Below are 21,395 nucleotides of genomic sequence, written 5' to 3'. Positions count from 1 at the left end.
TCAACATTCTACGAAACATACAAATACTTTACGTGTAAATGTATATTATATGAGTTATACATATCATACTTTCAAAATAATAATGAGGAAACTTAAAAATCTTTTAAATGAAAATAAAAACAGAATCAGAATAAAATATACCAAAGAAATTTTACATGTCCTTAGCGAATTTTCTTTATAATGCTATATAAATATATTTATATATTATACAATTTCATTTCTTAAAATTGTACACAATTTTTCGTTAACTTAACTTTCGTTAAGTTTTGTAAAAATGCAAATTTTTCAAGTCGTAAAGATTAATTTAATAAAAAGTTGCAAATTATTTATATATACGAATATAATGTATAATAAAATTTAATAAGAGTAAAAATGTGTTAAACGTGTACATACCTAAAATTGTGTTGTAATAGGCAAAAACCTCAATACAATAAAGAAGCATAATACAATACATTTAATAAAAATAACATGAAACATTAAACTTTCAGTAGGTATTAAAAATAATTATTAATAAATTTAAATATTCTTTCTTTCTTATTTTATTTTATACTTAAAACGTAAAAGTTATACATACGTATTTATCTATTTATATATCATATTCGTTTTCTTCATTCTTGAAAATATTTAATTCTAAATGAGATATACAGACATAAAGTTGGAAGTGCTAGTTATATGATATATCATTCGCAATTGAGTCTATTCTTATAATCCCTTACTATCGATTCTTCGCATTATAATAGAAACGATGCGTTTGTATGTTACTTGCCTCAGTTCGATATAATACTTATTTTACGATTTATCGATTTGACATTTTTTTGATTTTCGCCTCTATGAGACTGTTGTATGCATTTATCATGTTAAAATTTGAATTTTTAACATTTCATTGTTATTTTACTACGTACGGAGAAATTCTTCAAGTCTCATGAATATATTTCAGAAATCAGTTAAAAAATCTCAGCAGTAAACAACATCCCTATATTTTTGTAATATATATTGTATATACATACATATTTGTAATTTTTACCAAATAATAATAATAATGTCACCAATTACATATATGATAAATTACATACAATATGTTGAATAGATAAGTAAATCAAGAAAATTTTGTTTATTATAGTGAATGTAAACCAGATACATATTTTATATTTTCATGCATAATCTGTATTTCGTCATGTTTTTAGAACACTATGGTGCTCCAATTGGTATGGAAAAATTGTACTATATGAATATTATATTATGTATACCTACTGTAATACCTTTTTTATTTGTTTTAATAGTTAGATATGATAAATCTCATTATTATTATGATGATCGTAATAAGGATATTGATTCAAAATCTGTGCAATTTCGATGTTCCAATAATTTTTGTCTGGTTAAGACTCTATGTATATATTATAGCTGTGCAATAGTTTTTATGAATCTTAACCAAGATAATTCAGGATTCACGTTTAATTAATTATTAATTATTATTAATTATTTAATAAATTAATTATTTCGTATATGTACATATATATAAAAATTTGCTTTTATTTGGCTTTATGTTCCCATGTAGATTTATTGTAATATTATATATAATTAGTTTTCAATCGGGACGAATGATGGATGTTAGTATAAAATGTATAAAATGAATTTTGCGGTTGGTAACCTTTGAAGTTTCGTAACCTTGGTTAAGAGTATTATGATTGCGCATGCGCTTGGACACGCAGCCACGCGATAACTGTCTAAACATAGTGAATCGTTGCGATGTTGTTAACCGGTTTGTGCGCCTTTTTTTAACGTTGGTGGAGTGGAGAAAATATAACGTAGTTAGGTATATAGTTACATATTGCGAAATTAATAAAGAGGGTCTCGTTTAATTGTAAGAAAATAATGGTTACTACTATGAAATTATCTCTTGGTTCAAGATGTGTCAAATATCTGATGTTCATTTTCAATCTACTCTTCGTTGTGAGTAATTTGCGTTTTTATTGTTATAATAATCCTTAATTTTTAAGTACTTTAATAAGTTTACCGCCGTACGTCGTTTCTCGAAAATTATTCAAAATATTGAATTATTTATTATATTGAGAAAACGATAAAAGCTCTGTTTCAAACATTTTTTGATTAGGGAACCATACTGAAAACACAGCGTAGTTCAAAAAGTTATCATAATTAGATGGTTCCGCATGATCTTACTTCCTTTTGATTTCTTAAATCATAGAAATCTCGTCGAGGTGATAATACGATGTAACGTTATGTTCTTTTTCATAATTTACTTTATGTAAGACCATAGAAGACTCGCGTTAATTTCATACTAACCTAAATATAACCTAAATATCGATATAAATATCGATATAGATTCTAAATTCTATGAATGCTATTAGAATAATTTAATATCATAATAGAATAATTTACATATTACAATAATTACCATTTATATTTCGTTTTTAATATTCAACATATTAAATATGTTAAGTATAACAAACTAATTGCATATTGATAGAAAATTAGTTGATAGATCTGTCATAGTGATATGATTTTTTTTGTTTCGTATATGATGACATATTTGCATCTTGTTTTGCTGTTCTTAAGTTACGTATATATGTAGACCTGTACCAAGTAAACATGTATATAAATATGTCGCAGTAAAGTACTGCGTTTTGCACTCAAACAATGAATCATGAATATCAGTTAAAAGATGAAAAGACGAAAACATGCGAACTGCACATGTATATATGTGTATATGTATATGTATATGTACTGTATATGTATATACAGCTAGTTTGTATACGTATAGATACCTTTTATCTGCATTTTTCAATAATTTTATTACATTGTGATTTAATTACATGCATTGTACGTTATATAATATTATTTAGCAAAATCTGAATAGTAAATTTCTGTCTGCTCATATTATCGTCGCTAATAACAACATAGGTGCTGTGGAAACCTATATGAAAAAAGAAAGAAAAGAAAAATATACATTAGTAGCATATAACAATCTACATACATATGTATACATATAATATAATATAATATAATATAATATAATGTAATGTAATGTAATGTATTGCAATGTAATGTGTGTGTGTGTGTATATATATATATATATATATATATATAAAGCTATAATACAAATATAACAAAAATCTTGCTTTCATTGTATGAAAATATTTATAATATTTGTTTACAATAATTGTTATAAATGGAAACAAATTATGCGTTATTGACATTAATATCAATCATAATGAAGTAAATTTATCCTCTTAATTACGAAATCTATGTACATTATGCGACGTGGCAGCATATTGTACTCACGTGCAATCTGTTTTAAAACTTTTAAAGATCGTTAAAAAATCGTTTTATACAAATGAAAAAAAAAGACGCTGCGGACAGGATTCGAACCTGCGCGGGTAGAACCCAATGGATTTCAAGTCCATCTCCTTAACCGCTCGGACACCGCAGCAATTGAAATTTCCGTTTATTTTATAGGAATATTAAAGACATAATTGAAGTAACGAATATTTGAATATTATACGATACAATATTACAAAATAAAATTTTTAACTTGAAACTTTAATTAATTAATTAAATTAATTCAACGTTCATAATTTAAAAAAATAGTTTTTAATTACATGAGAAATTATGTAGGATTGATATATACGCACAATAATAATAGTTTTACATAGAATGTAATAAAAAACGTAATAGAATTAGTTGACAAATTTGTTAAAATAATTATTTGTATTATCCTCTTTGCAATGTTTATTTTAATGTTAATCGAAACAGTAATTTTCGTCTAATTTCCTTGTTTCACATATTTTTAAAATTCATTTCGGTCTAAAGACCTCACAATTTGCATTTCTTTACAAATCGTTAGTGAAAGTGTCTCATTTTTACCAACGTGTGTCTAGAGGGATTTCATGAACGTCCAAAGCAACCGCATTTTTTAAAATCATGGCTTCGTATTAGCCTCGTTCCCCTGTCAGTTAGTAATTGGATATAAAGATCTTCTAATCTGATTTTCTATTGATTCAATTCGCAATGTAAACAGAGCTAAATAATTTATATATGACAAGATATGTCTAAGAATAAATTTTTACTTAAAATGGGGATATAGGAAAGATTTAAAGCAACACCCTATAGCAACGTCAACAAGCTAACAGAGTATTTTATATAACAAATGAATTTGATATAACTAAGACTACTGTTACAATAAATGCAGGTTCTAACGTAAATAAATTGTTGTCTGATGAATAAAATATCTGAAGATCAAAATATACGTATGTGTATACTCATAAAAGTCTATTGTATAGGTACTTTATTATTCTGACATACATATATCTACGAGGATACGTATACACTGTAACCATAGCCTAGCAACCTGGCCTAACCTCGGTACACTCTGACCCTAATTTGAATGATACTTTGTAGAACTTGAAGAACAGCAAAAGATAATACCTGAAAAGAATAACATGCAATTAGAAGGATATCTATTAAATCGATATCTATTTCACTCTATGACGTACTATATAAGCCACTGTTCGTAGAAGACAAAAATATTCTGGGAGAAATCGATTTTTACAATCACTAGAATGATCGGCTACTTTTGACAATAACTTTACTCAGGGGCCGACGGGTTCTTTTAAGAACTTACAAAATGCGAATTTAGTCACACGACGCTACAGTGGCGTCGGCAATCATTAAGCGCTTCATTCCGCATTAGCGATAACAATACATTCAGTATATGTTAAGTCAGGTACTGGGCGAAATCGTTTACGCGTAATCCAACGAGAGCATTCATAGTAGTAGGTAGTTCGAGTCAAATGAAAATCTGTGATTCGATTTGTGAATTTCTCGGTAAAATCTTTTATTTCGATTGATCGTGACCTGATGATACTTTTGACCGCTGGCGTGAATCAGGCTTTAATCGTTGAAAAGCGTCGCCGATCGTTATAACGTTAATGTTAAAATAACATTACAATTCATCTAAGCCTATATTATAATTTATTCGAAATGAGAAAAGTGATGATATGTGTAGAAAATATGTGTGTATTCTTATTTTCAGATCACGGGTATAATCTTATTATCTATTGGTATTGGGATTCATGGAGTTTATCACAGTTATCAACATTTCCTGGATAATAAATTTTTATCTGTTCCCTCTTTGCTGATTGCAATCGGTGCAATTATATTTTTCATAGCCTTTTTCGGATGTTGCGGCGCTGTACGTGAAAGTTATTGCATGATAGTTACGGTAATTTATATTTAAATAAACTTTTATACTTCTTTGTATTAGTATTTCAAATTTCTATTAAAATCGGAGATTATTATAGTTAACGTAACTCTAGGTAATCTCTGAATGAATAGTTTCTTAATAAATAAATTTGGACTTTTATTTAGTTGATAATTTTACAGGAAAGGGCACATCTCATCGATTTCCATGACCTTGAAATATGTTGTCAAGGTCTACATTGTGAACAATCTTTTTCCCATACATGTAACCAGCACTCGGCCTTTGTTTCCAAGATACTCGCAAAAATCTTGAATTAAATTTTATTACCATTGCACTTCATTCTGGCATATTCTGGCTCATTGATGTTAATCACCTTTATGATAAATAAAAAAAAAGATAAGCGAATGCGTTATAGGTTGGCCGAGCGGTGGTAGCGATATGTTTCAAGGTCATTGAAATCGGTATAATGTGTCCTTTTCTCTATAATTACCCTTGTTTTTTGTACGAACATATTATCGATGTTCCTTCTCTTACATCTTTTGTCACGAGACATCTAGCATCAGCTTAGCGAAAATTTTATACTGGTAAATGAAACTAAAGTTTAATAATAAAATGTAATTCCTTGATTTCAGTTCACGTCGTTGTTGGTGGTCGTTTTTATTTTGGAATTCTCAGGTGGTATATCTGGATACGTTCTAAGAGCCAGGGCGTCCTCGATTATTCAGAATAAGATGCGAGATTCAATGCAAATGTATAAAAACAGTTCAGAAGTGTTAACTGTTTGGAATAATCTTCAGCGCGACGTAAAGTTTCTTTATTTTTTTAAACCTTTTGACTAAACTTTTTCTCTCATTTATATGTATTTATGTATTTATATCAGTTATTTGTACGGAAATTCTAATTCCTGAAAAAAGCGAGCTTAATACTTAGGAATCTTTAAATTAGCAATTTTATGGAAGCATAATTAAGGTACTTGTAACACGATAATAGATCTTAAAAGTAAAATACGCTAATAGTCAAAAGTCATAATTGGTAAAGGGGCTGTATTGTACTTTCTACGCGCGCGCACTGACGAACAATTTAAAAACGGACAATTTAGGAATGCCAATCTCATATTATATACATATTACAATTGTATAATGTATACATCGTATGCATTTTGGACGCCGCAATTACCAATACTACATATTTCACATGACTTTTGCTCGAAAACGCAGTCGCAACTGAATTTTTTCTTCAAAAAGGATTCTTCTAGCCATTTTAAACAACATATTAGTCTTTTAACAACTTTGTAAGAACTGTTTCTTTCGCAATTAATCAAAAAGTCATTCTACAACGTCCTGCTATAGGGATTATGTGTTAAAACTTTCAACTTTGAAGATGAACAATTCCATTTTGATAAGGCTGGACTGTCCAAAAATTAAATCATGTAAATATACAGATAATGTATTAAACAACGTATTATCAAAATTTCGAGAAGATTGTAAGAAAATCGATCTATGCTACAAATACCTTAAATAACAAATATACATATCAGGTTCCTCGCTTCAATTTAGGCAATCATACAAACGAATATTATTGCAGTTCGATTGTTGCGGCACAACAAACGCGTCTGATTGGGTCACTATTGGACACATGAACGCGAATGACATTCCTCCCTCGTGTTGTATTGATGGAACAGGCGTAGAACCGAAAAATTGCAGTCTTACGTCAGCAGTGGTACACCAGGGTTGCTATAATAAGTTCCTTTCTTTCGTTAAATCTCATGCTATGCAACTTGGTGGAGTTGGACTCGGCATTGCTTTCGTTCAGGTAATCATTACATTTGGCACGTTTGGCACTGATAGTGGCATACATTTGAAAAGCGATAAAATTTTCGAGAAGGCGCCTTTTCAAATTCACATTTTTTAAAATACTAAATACAGGCCTTATTAATATAACCACCCTGTGACGAAAAACTGATAGAATTATAAATACAATGCCGTTTTACATGATAAAAACAATTATACCATTATAGCGAATTTGAAATATTTTTAGTTGCGCCACTATCAATGTCAAGCAGCGGTATGTGTAAATGAAAAGTAAAAAGTAAAGTAAAATGCGAGAAAGCAGAAACAATTGAGAAATTTAAACGAAGATTATAGATTGATGTAACTTTGTTTCTATGTATAATAGATATTTGTCAATTTCAAATATGAAGATAGTCCATCAGATCAATTTGTTATTTGTTTCAGGCGATGGGAATCTGCTTCTCAGTTTTCTTAGCTCGATCGATTAGAAACAGTTACGAGTCGGTCTAATATCTTTTCAGCGATTTGAGAACGTATCACGTGCATCATGATAAAATGAAGATTAGAAATTAATTCTAAATGAAAGCTATAATCATAGTCCCATTTAAGAAGCGTTAAATGAAAAAGGTATTTTACGTTTCTAGGATTTACTATCATATTATAATCAAAGGAGCTATTGAATATGGTATGAAGATTGAAATATCTACATATTTCCTTTGTTTCAAATAATTAATGTTTAATGAAAAAGTTAATCACGACAAATTGTATATATATATATGTATATGTGTACCTCTCGAAATCATGTAACTTTTATTTGAAACATTTTTCATTAAAATCATTGCTTGCCTCATTGTACATTGTAATCGAAGTGGATCCAATGGATCCAGGCATTTTGGCACTCTAAATCTTGGATTACAAATGTTATATATAAATTAATATTCTACTTACAATCCAAATGCAAGATATCATATCGAGGCTAAACACGGCTCTTATGCACTTTGTCTTCCCGAAAGTGCCACAAACTACATGTTTCAGCACTGAGCACGTGAAAACTTTAGCTTAGCTTTCCGCTGATTTTACGCGACATGCACTATCCACGTACAGAATATTTTCCTAAAAAAAAAAAAAAAAAAAAAAAAAAAATAATAATAATAATAATAATAATAATAATAATAATGGCCTCGATACATTCGAAAAGAAATGATCACAGAAATAGTTCTATCGTACATCGTGTCCTTCCTTTCTTTCGGAACTACTCAGATTATGCTTTATACATTTTTCAATATCATTCAAAACGAAGGAGACATTTGGATATCCAGGTTTTAATATCCCATCCTGTTTACCGATGCAGTATATATCTTCAGTGAATATAATACAAAAGTTTTGCGATCTCTATCGGAAGAAATGAAATGTTGTGCATTCAGTTTGTACATGAAATAAAAGAGTAGAAAATCATTTTTCGTTATTTCATTAAAAGAAGACAAAACAAAAACTTCGTTGTACGTATAATGTACGTATTTCCTTGTATGCGCGATAAATATATGCGCATGAAGAGAAAAAAAACTACATTTTTAATTTAAACATTAAACATTTGTTCGATGTTGTAAAGTAATTTAAATTAAATTTTATCATCTAACACAATTTGCCACTGGGCAGTCTTTTACAATTTTTCCCATCAATTTTGTTTTTTTTCCATCATATATTTGTCATAGTTCTTCTTTGTTTCTATGTATATTATGATTTAGTTTCAGACCACCTACTCTATTACTTGTATAAGATAATTGCTATTTTACTGGTCGTTTCCACTTGAATCATGTAATTTTATTAAAAAACGAATTTGAGATAAAAGAAGACGATTAGAACGCTTGAAGCAACTTAAAGGGAACTTGAACGAAGAAAAGATTCTTGGTTTGAAATAAAATCAAGCACGGTTCGTAATACTTTTCAGAGTATGAATAATGAACGTGTGCTGAATTACATACCCACATGATAGGACGCATGAGTCATGATCTATGTTTTCACGCATGGGCGTAGCGGCCGGTCGATGTGCCAATACCGACCATTTGCAGGTTCTTTATGTTACAGCTTGATGCCTAGCATTTTCCTAAATGTCACACGATGTAGATTTGATGATTACGTGACCTACGTGATATATATATATATATAGCTACATTTAAGCATACAATAAAAATTGAAAATCGCTGAATATTAGTACTGTTACAAGGGAGATATAAAAAGACACAGTTTGAAACATAAATATCGATTCGATAATGACACTAGTAAAGCGGCAATTGACTGATAAATCTTGTTACACAATGAAATATTATGAACAATTTATAACTTTAAGCTTTAATTATACTATATATCGAATACTATGAATAATATTATATGTATACAATACATCATGCAAAAAGGCGTGGGAGTGAATGGTACGTGAAAGAATAGATACAAACGATTGAGAATATGTATAACCTACAAGTAGTTTCTAGTGACAAATGGATAAACTGTAACTATAAGTGGAATTAATGAAAAAAAAAAGAAAAGAAAATAATAGTTGAAAATGATCCCATTGAAATCGAATAACAAGACTTATTATTATCGTAGGCCATTTCGTATTTTCCATTCACATCCTCATTTTACCTGTGAAAATTTTACGCAAACCCCGTTATATACATAAAAATAAGCATAACATAAATATATCAACGTTCCTCAGAATTCAATTGTCAATGACAAAGACGTCGTTTTGCAACAAACAGTGTTATATTAGCGTGTTCATGTTTATGTAAAAAGACAATTTTAGAAATTGCTGGAAATTCTATCCTAATTCCAAGCGAAAATCCATTTAAAGGATTTTTTTAAAAAGCTGGTGTTTTATACATATGTTGATTAATAGCTTGATGAATTCTTGAACCTTTGACCCCTTAATGACAGATGATTGATATTTTTCATTTCACCGGTCTTGCGGCAGTTGCAAAAATTTCCACGAGCTCGTATTTCTGTTACGCGACCTCATATGGGATCGGGAATCATAGTTTAGGAAGAATACAGGGAATAGAAAATCACATCGACAGGGGTAAAAAAATGTACAAATGTACAATTTAAAAAGATACCGATAACCATGCAATCTCCTAGAAAAAATGAACTTGAGAAAAAATTCTTTCTCCCACTACATGTACCCCTTGAAATAGTTCAACTTTGTTCAAGTTGAGAAGTATTTTCGTATAATCGTAAATAATTAGCTGATTAATTAGCCGAGACACCTTATTGTATTTAACAGTAGTAATGATATAATCTTAATTCTGGTAATCTAATCCACGTATAACAATATACTTAACGTGTTTCCTTTAGTTGAAGTTGTTATTATATTGATACTTAAATTCCTCTGGCTTTATGCAAATGTTTTCAAGGTCTACGTTGTTTTCAATTTGCAATAACCAAAACATCGAACATTCTATTGCTACAGTGACGATAACGATGACATAATATTACGATAGGAAATTCTAAATTGTGTGTTACCGTATTGAATCAAATTCTTTAGTCGAAGCTCGCAGCAGAATTAATCTTCCTTTTCACGATTTAATAATTTTTTTTTAGTCAACTGTTATATTTATTATAACGTGTGTTTCCGCGAATACCTACAAAAACAGACGAGGACGAATAGGTGTTGAGTAAAGAGAAGGAAAGGAGAGAGATAGAGAGAGAAAGAAAATAAACGGATAGATGCTTATAAAAACAAGTAAGCAGCGCTACGTGTGTCGTCGGTACGTATGCCGCTTTATCAGTAGATAATACGATACATCGAATCAAGTTTAGGTGTTTCCACGTTCAGTTCCGTAGTGCACCTGCGTGAAAGAGGATTCTCGGACACCAAAATGGCTGCCACACACCTCGACGTTGGCCTACGTTGCATCAAGTACCTGCTTTGCGCGGTTAACTCCCTCTTTGTGGTCTGTAGCCACATTCTTTTATTTTCTTTTCGCCTATCCTTCGATTATCATACATCGCGTTTATTAGATACATACAAACCCGATTTCTACCTCGACCATTAACCAAGTAAATATTCGTTCGATCAGATCGATATTGATATTTCTTTTCATCCATTTAATCGTGAATTCAACTGTTCACTTTTCTCATTTTCTTTCCGATTCTAAATGCATCCTCGTGCGTTATTTCTAATTTTCCACCGATATTGCGTTCTTAATCTTTAATTAATTAATCGAGTAACAAGTTACGAGTTAATCAAAGTGATGATAATTAATGCAACGTAACCTTCCCGTCAGTACATATATATTATGTATACATATTGAAACATTTATGGATAAATACGAAACAAATAAATAGGAAAATAGTAACAAATGCTAGGTAGACATAATGCAATTTATTTATTTTCACATATTTCTATTTGTTTCTCTATTTTCCTTCAAACAGATATTCACACAAACATAAAGTGAAAAATCTTTATGTAGTATATGGAGTATAATACATATATAATTTCCAATAAGTTACGATCAATCGTATATCAATTATAATATCGTTATAAAAAAAAAAAAAAAAAAAAAACGAACAAAATACCAAAATAATTCAAGATATTTGAAAATAATCGACTAACCTAGTATGTAAGATAACAATTGACCTATAAAATAGGTCATTTAATAAATGTGATCTACGTTAGTATAACGTGCGAGAAGGTGCCACATATTTTAGTAGTCCTTCAGGAATAGGCTTATTGTGTAATTAATTAATTATTTTACATTAGATCCGTGGATTTTACTCTTTTCAGCCGTCTGTAACTTAGTGAGTTGTTGATCAAATTGCTGGCTAATGTATTCGCATGTATATTTATGCGTGTAACGGAAACTTGAGTAGTTGCATCCTGAAATGCGATTGTATGCGATTAAATGGGCAAGTAATAAGTAAGTACACGTTAATCGAATCGCGAGGAAAAAATGAGAACGATAAACGGGGTCGAGGTTGACTACGACGATAACCATGGCGACGTCGATTTTCCCTATACTCGGCCCTGAGATTCAACAAGTTAGGTCGACCCTCGATATAGACGCGGATCATAGATCTACCCTGTTGTTCGGACGTACAAGAGGATCGATATCGGCTAGGTGAGGTCGTCCCCGATGAATTATTACCGTGCAGTAGGTCTGCAACGTCGCGAATCATCAATGTCTATCCCTTGCCCTCTCTTCCGTTCGTTCGTCATTTTCTTACTCGCTTACATTCGACAAGCTTCGTACAACGGCCAACCGGTAAATTAAGAAAAGAAAAGAAAAGAATTACATTGCTCATTTTTTACTTTCTATATGAATAAAAATCATCAAGATACTAGGATATGAATTTTACTAGCTAGGGAAATTCGCTCCTTTATAGAATGGAAATAATGTGGTTTCATTGCTCAACGATAAAAAAAAATTGTATGAAATAGATCTGCTGTTTCGTGATAGAATGAAAATCCTCATTCTCCGCGATTGGCATCAGAATTGGTAATCGTTATCTTGCAAACGTAAATGACTTGTCTTATCAGCTCAGATATTCTTGTAGTCTCATTGGTAACGATAAGCGAATTCCACTGTTTTCTTTCTTGTAAAATGTTGCATTCAGCGGAAAAATACGTATACACTTTTTAACTGATATTATACGATAAGGGGTTCGACAGCCCCTATTTGATGGGCATAAATATATTTGTACTACCTACATACTACGTAAATATCGTTTAAATACAACCACATATAAGTATCATTAATACTTTTCGTAACTTTCAAAAGCTGATATAATTAATTCATTGAGTTTTTAAAAAATAAATATCTTTGACTACCTTTTCCTTTGTGTAACGGGAATTTTATTCAATCCAAAATAACATTAACCTAGAAGTAATAATTTTAACATTTTGCTCGATTATTCTGCAGAATCTAGATTATTATATTATTTTTCGCTGTCTCCTAGAATGTTCCGTCTATCTTAGGAATAACGATGAAATTCGTGCACTTGTTTTTGAAAATGAAATTGCAATAAAGAACTCAGATGCACATATAAATCGCAAAAGTTCTAATTAATTTGTTTAACTGAAATTTTGTAATATTTTTGTAATATTTTTGCTCTGCGTGCCAACTGCTAATTTTTATATAGCGTAAATTAAACATTTTGTTCAATATTTTGTAATATCTAGAGGAGATCAATCACGTGAAAAGTGATGCATATTGTTTTCCCAGATTTGTTAGAAAATAAGATTTTTCTGCATATTGTACTACAATATCGCGGACGTATAGAATGCTAACGTACAAAATTCTTATTTTATCGATACATAATTTATTATTATTTCCGTTTGCATTTTTATGCATATACCATTAATAGTGCATAAGGGAAATGAATTTTTTAAATCACTTTGGAAGTTGCAGGTTCAAATATTTTTATCATCAAAATCATTAAAGTTATTGCAAGAATGATTGTTGCTCTATGATTAAATATAAGTATCGTAGTATATCGCTAAAGAAAAAGAAAATACAATTTGTTTTAACATTTGTTTGTATTGTTAGATTTTACGTGTATAATAATTTTAATATCTTACATTTCTTAAAATTCAATACGAACGATGAAAGTTTGTAAGAATATAAACTTTTCATGTTAACGAAAGATGTACTTTATATAAAGCACGGATATGATTATAATAAAATTAGATAATTTCTACTTTGTACGGGTGTGTCTACTTAAATCATATTAAAAATAAAAAAATTTGGAACGTAAGGAATTGATATTATCATCGGCGACATTATAACAATATCAACAATGCCAAAAACTTTGTCATTGACGTTAAAAATTAACAAATATATATGAAATATTGAAATCCAATCATGTATTTATCTATATCTATATAAAATATCAATGTGTGTATATTTTTAAGTATTAGTTAAGAATTTTATGTTCAATTTCACTGATGTGAAAATACATTATATATATATGTATATAATTAACAATTTGATAGAGTACTCGACTACTATGAATACTTTAATAATTCTTGGTAAAATAGTTATTACAATTAATTATCTATATATGAAATAGAAACTCGTAATTTAAAATAAAAATATAAAACTAATTTAATTTTCTGCAGTAATATTTTTCACTTATATTATTATAATAGAAATTATTTATTTATAGTTAACGGGGATAATGATAATATCCATTGGAACAACAATTTATGCTGTCTACGAAGATTTTTCCCATTTTTTGGATCCTAGCTATTTTTCTCCAGCAACCCTCTTAATCGTTGTTGGGATATTTGTTTTTATAATAGCTTTCCTGGGTTGTTGCGGAGCTCTTAGAGAGAGCACCTGCATGGTTCTAGTGGTGAGCATCCTAATATTTTTTTTTCTGTATTATGTGAAGGTATTGTGTATTAAAATTTGACAAATTTTATGTTATCTCTCTCTTTCTGTTTTATATATTTCGACTTTGCTCGAACAATTTTATGCGTTATTAAATTTATTTATCTAATACTAATTTGTTTATTTCTCATTTAATATGCAACAAATAATAAAAATATATTACTATAATTGGATAGTTCGCAGTATCGCTTTCATTAGTTCTTGTCTTGGAATTGATCGCCGGGATTGCAGCTTATACCCTTCAAGATGGAATAAAAGATCTTCTTGCTGACAAAATTAATGCGACCATGCATCAATATGAAAACAGTGGCGAAGCTAGGAGTGCCATTGATTTTCTACAATCAAGAGTAATATTTCTATTTCTAGGATACATATAACATATATAAAGACAACTAATTTATATATATATATATAAATAGATATTTCTAGTTATTTGCACGAGCAGAGACTAAATCAATCTCGTCACGTATTTTGTAAAATTAAAACAGAATATTTCAAAGATATTTCTAATACTGTTCTTTTTCTACATTACATAATTATCATCTGTCAAAATTACTGATTTGTTAAACATTTAACAAATGTTGTTTACATAATAGAATATATTATTCAACAGCTCTATTGTTGCGGATACAATGGATACGAAGATTGGGAAGAACAAGGAATGACTATTCCTTTATCTTGTCCTTCCACAGATATTAATAAAGCTATTTATGTAACTGGATGTATCGAACGTCTTTCAATTATCATTCACAGGAGTGCCCTTTATATTGGTACTGGAGCTGTAGCCATTGCTCTTATTCAGGTTAGTATTTATTATGTTTATTCCTAATTTGACATATAATTTAAGATATACTTTATTACTGTTTGATATTGTAACAAATCTAAAATAAATTTAAATTAGTTGGCATATCAATAAAAATGTAATTTTTCGGTTTTAATCAAGCATTTCATACATTCTAATTTATTTTTAGTTAACTGGAATAATGTTCGCCTGTATGCTAGGCCGAGCGATTAGGAGACAAAAAACAGAAAGGGAGAGACGTCGATGGGAATTAAGAGAGAGTTTAGTTAATGGTTACCAACCATTGGGAAAATCAGATCCCTTTACCACTTTTCCTGTTGTTTACATGTCCTCTGAACCTTTAAAGAATTCATAGAATTCTCTACTTTTGTTATGCATTCTTAATATGAAATAATTTTATTTATATTAAAATAGTATCTTTCAATTTCTTGAAGTTCTAAAAGTCAATATCTTTATTTTCTAAAGAAAATTATTTTTTATATTCCATTCTTCAATTCTTGTTAATTAAGATCGATTTTTATATATTGCTCTAAATTTTGATATTTCTTCTCGTTAGTTTCTTTTAAAAATTAAATATCTAATAATAGATATCTAATTTCATTTATTATTACGTTTCTATAAAACTGTAGCTGTAGATATATATGTATATATATATATATGTGCTTATATTTACTTATATATATATAGAAAGATTTAATATATTTTCATAATACATAATGAAACGTACAAATATTTCGTACAAATTTTATATTACATACTTTGTTGGAATAAATTATTTTCAAAGCTTAGTCACACTTCATTGAAAGACCGAAGCTCTCTTTAAGAGTTCTTTGACTATTTCATTATTTGTTGAGGTGCATAAATATGGAGGAGTTAATTCGCGATAAGCCAAACAAATTCGCTTAGAAGTTATATCTTCTCTTAAAACACAATGTTCCCATTTGTACCTATAAAAGATATAGAAGAGAATCTAGTAATTATGTAAATAATGTAATAAAATTCACATTCATTATATTCTATTTTATCTATGTTATAAAATACTTTCACTTAAGTTGTACCTGACAATTAAAATAATTGTATAACTAAATTTGCCAAACAATTACAGAAATATAATACGATATAGATGTTTAAGTACTATTTCGCCATGTCTGTAAGAAAATTTTCTTGCCTTGCATTATCATAAAGAATCATAAGCGATCCCTCTGGCATTGGGAGCCTTACAACGATATCTTTATTACTTTCATTTTTATCATTTGTATCAAATTCGAAGCCTTCGAGTATAGTGGAATACTCTGCAACGCTTTCTAAATTATATTTCGTATCTGGACCATGGTAAGGACTCATTGTTAAAACTGAGTTACCCATGACATTCACAGTAACTATTCTTTCACCCCAAATCCAGCAGTCATCGATATGTGGATCTATCGAAGCTCCTCGTAGTGGATCATACTCTAAAGTACATTGTTCTATCGTTTGGAAATTATTAAGCAAGGGTACTTGGCAAAATTTTTGTTGCACAAATTGAGTAGACTTTGGAAAACCATCAAAGGAACCCAACCGAAGCTTTCTTTTCTTGAAGTTGCATTTTGGACCAAAATTCTGGAGTTTTTAAATTATGTCTTAAATCTTCCTATCTTATCTATTAATAAACTTTATCGATATTTCAAAATTTTATAATAATAAATGTAGTTATATATTATTCTGTTTGAAATACCTGTTTCCTTCTTCCACTCTGAGAAACTTCCCAAGGTATTTTTTCAAGCGCGTTCTTCAATGAATTAACTTCCCAAGGATTTAGAAAATCTAGCTTCGTATAAAAGTGAATATAAAACAATAGATTAAAATTAATTTCTTATGAATATTATCTCAAATATAAATAATAATAATAAAATTATTATTCTGATAATACTTTTTATCAAGTTCTCTTCGCTAAAAAATCTTTTACTTCTTTTTTTATAATTGGTGGTTGATAATCTCTTGTTATATTCTTAAATGTAAATTAGTTTGAAAGGGAAAATTATTGAATAATATTACCATAAATTAGAAATTAAACAATGGAAAGATGTATCGGATACAGGTAAGTAAATACCTTTATATATACACCAGGAAATTCTATGGCAGTTCCTCGATGATACGGATGATTTTTGTAAAGATCAGCATCCCAACCAGGCCACGATTTGTCACAATTTGGACAATATACATAACTGGAACATTTCTAAAATATTATAATCCATAATAGTTAATAAGACATAGAAAGAAATTTTAAATGTTATGTGTATAAATTTAATAAAAAAGTAAATTATCTAGTTCAATAACAATGTTACTTTTTATATTTTGTACATAAAACAGTAACTTTGTATCATATATACTATCAATGCTACTGTCTACATTAAAAATTACATACTTGCTTTAGAAAATTATTTGTTTATGTGCATTCTATAAAGTCTAGTAAGAATTTCATAATAAAATAAGAGATTTTAATATTCAACATAACAATTATATTATATTAAAAGGTGTATTAAGGCATTTTAAAAACTTCACATGTATATATGTGTGTGTGTGTATATATATATATATATATATATATATATATATATATATATATATATATATATATAATACAAAGCAACTGAACTGATATCGATATCATATTTTTCAATGGAAAGAATGCAAGTAATACTTTCGAATATATACATATATATATATGAACATTGTTGAATATAAAAAGACAAGGAAGAGGTAATTATAAAATCAAAAATTCATTCAAGAATGATATAGGGCAATACATAGAAATCATTTACAAAATATTTTAAATTCTTATTTTTCTTCTTTTCATTGACGGATAAATTAAATAATAAATAAATAATTTAAATCTTTTACAAAAAATATTAAAAATAGCGATGCTACCCAAATAAATTAATTGTCCAAGTATATAACATAATAGAAAACTTATTTGTAAAAAAGACAAACTTTTGGGACATAACCTCAAAATGTGTCTTAAGATTGGGTTTCACAATCTTATGTTCAGTTTCGCAGAGAAGACAAGATCTTATTCCCTTGCAACCACAAGATCGCACTGTTTCCATCCTTTAATAAGTAACAAAGAACTTAAAAATCGTTAAATACTTATTTCGAACTATATTCATATGTACATATGTACACATATTTTAGACACATAGTACGTGGAAGTCAGGGAACTAAAGTACAATGTCGATGCGATAGCGTAAGAAGGGCAATACGTTGATTGGGTCTTCTATACGTGTTAAGTTTATTCGAAATTATTAGAATAATTTACTATCGACTATAAATATCCTCGTTTATAATAATACTTTTATAATAAACTTTTCAACTGATAATCTTTTTACAATCTTCTTTTGACAGAAGATTAGCACCTTGCCAAGTGCATACCAACAGGTATACAAGAAACACACGACTTTCGTGCGAGGTTATTTGTGTTTCAATCATCGTACAATGAACATCGAAGAATTGAACTTTTTTGAATTAAATTATCAATTTATAATATTTGCGTTATTAATTTGTAACATTCAAGCTACTAATTTACAACATTTAAACTATTTTTTTCTAACAATTTACTATTAATTTATTAATCATTTAAACTATTGTAGTATCGTGGACAGATTGTCTAAGAAATATCGGGTGAACTATAAACAATGTTGCGAGAAAGCCTAAGTGACAACAGGCCGAAAGGGTCGGGAAACTTCAATGGGCCAAGCGGCCTATTAATGTGTCATCGGTCCTTCAGTCGAGTGATTACGCGGAAAAAGGCGTACGTGATCATGATCGCGGACAGTTATGGAATAGGTGCGTGGTGGGGGTATGAGAAGAACAAAGGGATGCTTAAGGGAGAAAGGCAAATTAATCGGCAGTTGTTAATTGAGAGTCGAATTGTTAGGAGGTAGTTAGTTGCGAGTCGAGAATCGAGCTGAGAAGGTTGAGTCGAGACAGAGTTGCCGAATTGTCATGAGTTGTAAACTATTAGTTATGAGTTATTAATTATCAATCTAATTGTCTTAATTATATCGTATTACTACATTAAGTTCAGGTTAAATAACCATCGTTTCCTGTTTAATCCACTGTAAGTAGATCCATCTATCTAATAAATTTATCATATAGGATAGAAATCATTGGAAATCCTAATTTCTAATATTTCTGAATAAATAATCCTATATTATTAATTTACAATATTTAAAACATTAATTTATTAATTAAGATTTAAACTATTAATTTGTAAAATTTGGAACATTAATTTATAACATTTAAACTATTAACACTTTGCGGAAGGGGCCGCTCGACGAGCGAGCGTCGCTATGGACGAGAGGTATTGGCGCGCGCAGCTGAAAAAATATACACGTTGAACGTTTGCGTTATTCATTGTCGAGGCTTATTATTATTTTCATCAATATTTAATTCATCATCATTGTCACTATTACTACAAATATTGAAACATCTGAGCCGATTCATTGTTGAACGGTGTTCGTTTCCATTGTCTGAAGCACTGTCGTCGTCTTCTATCTTGTCAAGTTCAAAATAATGTTCACCACCACTACTATCACTATCGGACATGTTCTTTCTGGAACTCTCAGGCATCCTGTATAAGGTATAAAAAAGGTGTAAAAAGCTTTCTAATTCATGTGGCAATGCCATTGAAAGATTGAAATTTGTTCTGATTCGACTATCATCCTGCATCGCGAGTTTACGTTAAACGGAAGATAAGATTTTTGAAGATCTATAATCTTCATAACATAATACTGTTTAGTTTACTATACCCATGCTCAAATACGCATAAGATTATCGCTCAGAAAAATAGACGTACGCCAGCCATCTCAAAATAACTGTCCGGAACTGTGAACAGATTCGGGCAGCTATTTGATTCGGGCGGACGCTCGTCCGCAAAAGGTTAATTTGAAACATTTGGAACATTAATTTATAACTTTTAAACTACCCTTCGCACTCGACGGCCTTTTCGGTTGGACGTAGCCAGCAACTCGAGGTGATTTTGCGCGTTTGTGACGAGTATCTTGTAGGTAATGTAAAATGATTTTATACAAAAATTAATTTAAAAAGACATTATATTTTAATAATCCATATATATTTAAATCTTTGAATACATAATTTTTTAATATTTTTATTTGTATCTTTTTTTACGATAACTTATAAAACATCTACCAAGATGCATCCTTGGCTGTTCATTTACAACATTCAAATATTTAATTTATAACGTTTGACCTATTGATTTAAAGCATTTAAAATATTAATTTACACCACTTAAAACATTAAATTACAACATTCGCGCTGTTAATTTAGAGCCTTTGAATCATTAATTTATAACATTTACACTATTTATTTGTAACGTTTAAACCATTTATTTACAACATTTAAAAGGTACATTTGTGTTATCTGCAAACGATTTCTGTTTGACCGACCGTTGGCACCTTGTCACATGTATACCAACAGGTATGCAAAGAACACATTTACTCTCGTGTGATGTCAGTTGTGTTTCAAACACCGTACAATGCAGATCGAAGAATTAAACTTTTACGAATTAAATTATTAATTTATAACATTGCCGCTATTAATTTGTATCATTCAAGGTGTTAGTTTACAATGTTTAACTGTTCTTTTCTTACAATTTACTATTATTTTGTAACCATTTAAACTATTAATTCATAACGTTTGACCTATTGATTCAAAGCATTTAAAATGTTAATTTACACCATTTAAAATATTAAATTACAGCATTTATACTACTAATTTATAGCATTTAAGTTATTAATTTACGACGTTTAAAACATTAATTTGTAACATTTAAACTGCTAATTGGTAACATTTGGAACATTAATTTATGACACTTAAGCTACCAATTTTTAACACTTATAATATTAATTTACACCATTTAAAACTTTAAATTACGACATTTGCGCTGTTAATTTATAGCCTTTGAATCATTAATTTATAACATTTACAGTATTTATTTGTAACGTTTAAACCATTTATTTACAACATTTAAAAGGTACATTTGTGTTATCTGCAAACGATTTCTGTTTGACCGACCGTTGGCACCTTGTCACGTGTATACCAACAGGTATGCAAGGAACACATTTACCCTCGTGTGATGTCAGTTGTGTTTCAAACACCGTACAATGCAGATCGAAGAATTAAACTTTTACGAATTAAAT

At 29.4% G+C, this 21,395-nt stretch overlaps 2 protein-coding genes, 1 long non-coding RNA gene and 1 other non-coding gene across 8 annotated transcripts; 1 reads left to right on the top strand and 3 right to left on the bottom strand.

Moving 5' to 3' along the window:
* Positions 1 to 1,704: 1,704 nt before the first annotated feature.
* Positions 1,705 to 16,212, top strand: LOC126926326 (CD63 antigen-like). 3 transcript variants are annotated; one of them, XM_050742621.1, is made up of 8 exons: positions 1,707 to 1,950; positions 5,051 to 5,239; positions 5,851 to 6,021; positions 6,803 to 7,030; positions 14,170 to 14,358; positions 14,573 to 14,743; positions 15,010 to 15,198; positions 15,368 to 16,212. In XM_050742621.1, the coding sequence occupies exons 1-8, from the start codon at positions 1,873 to 1,875 to the stop codon at positions 15,551 to 15,553; spliced, it is 1,401 nt and encodes a 466-aa protein (XP_050598578.1). In that variant the 5' UTR covers positions 1,707 to 1,872; the 3' UTR covers positions 15,554 to 16,212. The 3 variants fall into 3 exon arrangements, with proteins under 3 accessions (XP_050598579.1, XP_050598578.1, XP_050598580.1); XM_050742623.1 differs by lacking the exon at positions 1,707 to 1,950 and adding an exon at positions 2,212 to 2,229; XM_050742622.1 differs by lacking the exon at positions 5,051 to 5,239 and having other exon boundaries at positions 1,705 to 1,950.
* Trnas-uga (transfer RNA serine (anticodon UGA)) lies at positions 3,367 to 3,448 on the bottom strand. The gene has a single exon. It is a non-coding gene; the product is annotated as a tRNA-Ser (tRNA).
* Positions 4,287 to 5,051, bottom strand: LOC126926328 (uncharacterized). Its single transcript, XR_007714491.1, has 2 exons — positions 4,640 to 5,051; positions 4,287 to 4,443 (listed from the first exon to the last, which is right to left on the bottom strand). It is a non-coding gene; the product is annotated as an uncharacterized LOC126926328 (long non-coding RNA).
* On the bottom strand, positions 14,423 to 18,606 carry LOC126926327 (alpha-ketoglutarate-dependent dioxygenase alkB homolog 4). Of its 3 annotated transcripts, none has more exons than XR_007714489.1 (6): positions 18,106 to 18,606; positions 17,288 to 17,402; positions 16,913 to 17,005; positions 16,257 to 16,797; positions 15,957 to 16,145; positions 14,423 to 14,731 (listed from the first exon to the last, which is right to left on the bottom strand). XR_007714489.1 is itself a non-coding variant. In XM_050742624.1 (6 exons), the coding sequence occupies exons 1-5, from the start codon at positions 18,282 to 18,284 to the stop codon at positions 15,995 to 15,997; spliced, it is 903 nt and encodes a 300-aa protein (XP_050598581.1). In that variant the 5' UTR covers positions 18,285 to 18,599; the 3' UTR covers positions 14,423 to 14,731; positions 15,957 to 15,994. The 3 variants fall into 3 exon arrangements, 1 of the variants encoding a protein (XP_050598581.1); XR_007714490.1 differs by having other exon boundaries at positions 17,288 to 17,413; positions 18,183 to 18,594; XM_050742624.1 differs by having other exon boundaries at positions 16,367 to 16,797; positions 17,288 to 17,413; positions 18,183 to 18,599.
* Between the last annotated feature and the right edge of the window lie 2,789 nt (positions 18,607 to 21,395).

This window comes from Bombus affinis, chromosome 17 (assembly GCF_024516045.1).
Source record: "Bombus affinis isolate iyBomAffi1 chromosome 17, iyBomAffi1.2, whole genome shotgun sequence".
Taxonomy (NCBI): domain Eukaryota; kingdom Metazoa; phylum Arthropoda; class Insecta; order Hymenoptera; family Apidae; genus Bombus; species Bombus affinis.
This window is presented reverse-complemented; position numbering and strand designations above follow the sequence as displayed.